Here is a 2,425-nt window from a genome sequence, read left to right as displayed (position 1 = left end):
CACACACACACACACGCACGCACATGCACATCACTTCTGAGGGGTTTTGAGGTTCTTGATTCCCCTCCTGATATACATCTCTTTCATTTTATGAGAAATGTTGCTGGCCCGGGAACGCGGGCCATTTACTGTAAACATTCTCCGTGCCTGGCAAACCTGGTAAGGCCTGTGTCTCATTCTCAGGTTGGCTACAGGAAACGTGCCTCTTGCGAAACTGAAGCTTCAAGAGTGTTTAAACATCAGAAGACGTCTGTTTGGCGATAAAAACATACTAGTTGGAGAAATTATGGAATTTTTAGCAGATCTGCTGTTTTTTGTCCTGGGAGATAAGGAAAAGTGAGTTTCTAGGGACTGCTTCAAGGAATGTGTCCTCCTCCCATTCCCCCAGGGTCTGGGGTGTGCCCTGACCTCTCCGGGGCATCCTGCCTCTTTGTCTCTAGTGGGGAATATGCCCTCCCTGAGGCCTATGCCCTGCTGTGTGTCAGGGCACCTGCCACAAGGCATTCTGGAAACTCTAGGCCCGCAGAGTGGCGGCCTCGGCAGAAGGAAAGGACACAGGGGCCCAGCGTGCTCACCGTGAGTGCTCCCCAGTGTCCCCGACAGGGCTTGTGAGTGGGTGTGCTTCCCTAGCGCTTCTGCGCAGGTCTAGACCCTGGCTGCTGTCTGCGAGACCCTATCCCACTGTTCTGTGGGTCTGTGTGTTCAAGGCCGAGCCAGCCATGCCTCGGGTTATGCTCGCCTGCTGTCCCCAACTCCAGCCGCCTTTGAGATGTGGCTTCCCCCTCATCTCCACACATACCGAGGTGTAGAAGAGGGTAGTGGAGACCCTTACGGGACCCTGATGTGAGCATGTACGGATCTCACTGTTTTTCCTGGCAGCGGGCTGGTGTAGGAAGAGTTTCTCTGCGAAGCCTGAGCGTCAACTGCAGACTTCCTGGGCCCCAGCCTTGCCCTTTCGTAGCAGAACCAGCCTTCTGAATATCCAGGGACGCTCTGTTCAGTTGTGAAGTCACCAGGTCTTGGGTTTGGAGCTCCTCTCTCTTCCCCTCCTTGTGTCCTGGCGTCCTTTCCCACCTCAGTCTTTGGCTTTCTCTAAGACCGTTTCCCCTCCTCTCTCATCAGCGGATGAATGCCTACTGGTTACTGAATGCAAACGAGGACTTGGCTGCTCCTAGGTACGGTTGAGGAGAAGGTTTTATTGTAGACATGAGGGAGAGAACAGCCACAGGCACCTGGAAGGGCCCAGCCTGAACATGGCCAGCAGGCTGAACCAGGCCAAGAGAGGAGAGAGGGCAAGACGGGGCACCAGGAGCTAAAAACAAGGGACCAAGAGGGCACAAAGCCAAAATGGCTGAGAAGATATAGGGAAGAGGAGCTGGGAAGGGAAGCTCGGGAGCTGGAGAGGTTTAGAGCAGGGGCCGGGGTGAGAAGCTGAGGAGCCAGGACTCTGTAACACTTGCAATGCTGGGAGATGTTGGGAGAATCTGGCAGCCAACGCCTGCTTTGATAAGTTACTGGGCAGCTCAGCTAGCCTTTTGTCCTGGGTTTCTCTGAAACCAGCCCCTGCCCTTTCTAGCTGACATTTAAATGGGAAGACGAATCCACATAAGGGAGGGACCCCGGGGTGAGGTGTGGGCTGTGTCTCACAGCTAGACTCCGATGTCATCTCTGTTGCCAAGTAACTGTGCAGTTGGACAGGTGTTCACCGTCTGGGGATCTCATCCACTTGCCGTTTGGTGAGGTAAGCAGAGGAATATCTCAGAGGGCTGGACGCTGGTCTAACTGCCTCCCTGTCTCACTGCTTCACTGCGGCCTCCAGCGTCTACCCGGGCTGCGGTCATTGTGATCCGACCAGCTTCTTGGAGGTTTTCCAACATTATAGCCCGAAAGCCCTGGGCTAGGGGTGTAGCTCATGTCCAAGGGGGTGCGGATGAGCATGTGCGCGGCCATCTTCCTATCGCCGTGACTGAGGGAACATAGGAAAGAGAGTCTTCAGTTGGGCTTGGGGTTCCAGAGGGGGAGACCACGGTGGTGAGCAAAAGCGTGGCAGCCGAAGAGTTGATGGCTCACATCTCCATCCAAGAGTAGGAGAATGGCTCCAGCCTTTGAAACCTCAAAGCCCTCCCTCAGTGACGCACCTCCTCCCGGAAGGCCACACCTCCTAATCCTTCTCACACAGTTCCACTGACTGGGGACCAAGTGTTCAAACATATGAACCTGTGGGGGCCGTTCTCATTCAGACCACCACAGAGGTCCTCGCTTTGATACCCAGCACTGCAATAATGATGATGATGATGATGATATTGGCGAGGAGGAGGCTAAGTTGGGAGAATGCCTGCCTAATGTGCACTGAGGTTTTGGTTCAATCCGTACCAGATCTCTGCTGTGTGGAATGGTACATGGCCTACAATCCCAGAGCCCAGGA

General features: G+C 54.5%; 1 protein-coding gene across 1 annotated transcript in view; it reads left to right on the top strand.

Moving 5' to 3' along the window:
* LOC101990347 (tetratricopeptide repeat protein 41-like) overlaps positions 1-2,425 on the top strand; it is a 44,610-nt gene that overhangs the window by 34,218 nt on the left and 7,967 nt on the right. The window contains 1 exon segment of the mRNA XM_005358223.2: positions 184-336. Coding sequence (XP_005358280.1) covers positions 184-336 — 153 coding nt within the window.

This window comes from Microtus ochrogaster, chromosome 24 (genome assembly GCF_000317375.1).
Source record: "Microtus ochrogaster isolate Prairie Vole_2 chromosome 24, MicOch1.0, whole genome shotgun sequence".
NCBI lineage: Eukaryota > Metazoa > Chordata > Mammalia > Rodentia > Cricetidae > Microtus > Microtus ochrogaster.
The sequence above is the reverse complement of the archived record's forward strand: the minus strand, read 5'-3'. Positions and strand labels throughout refer to the sequence as shown.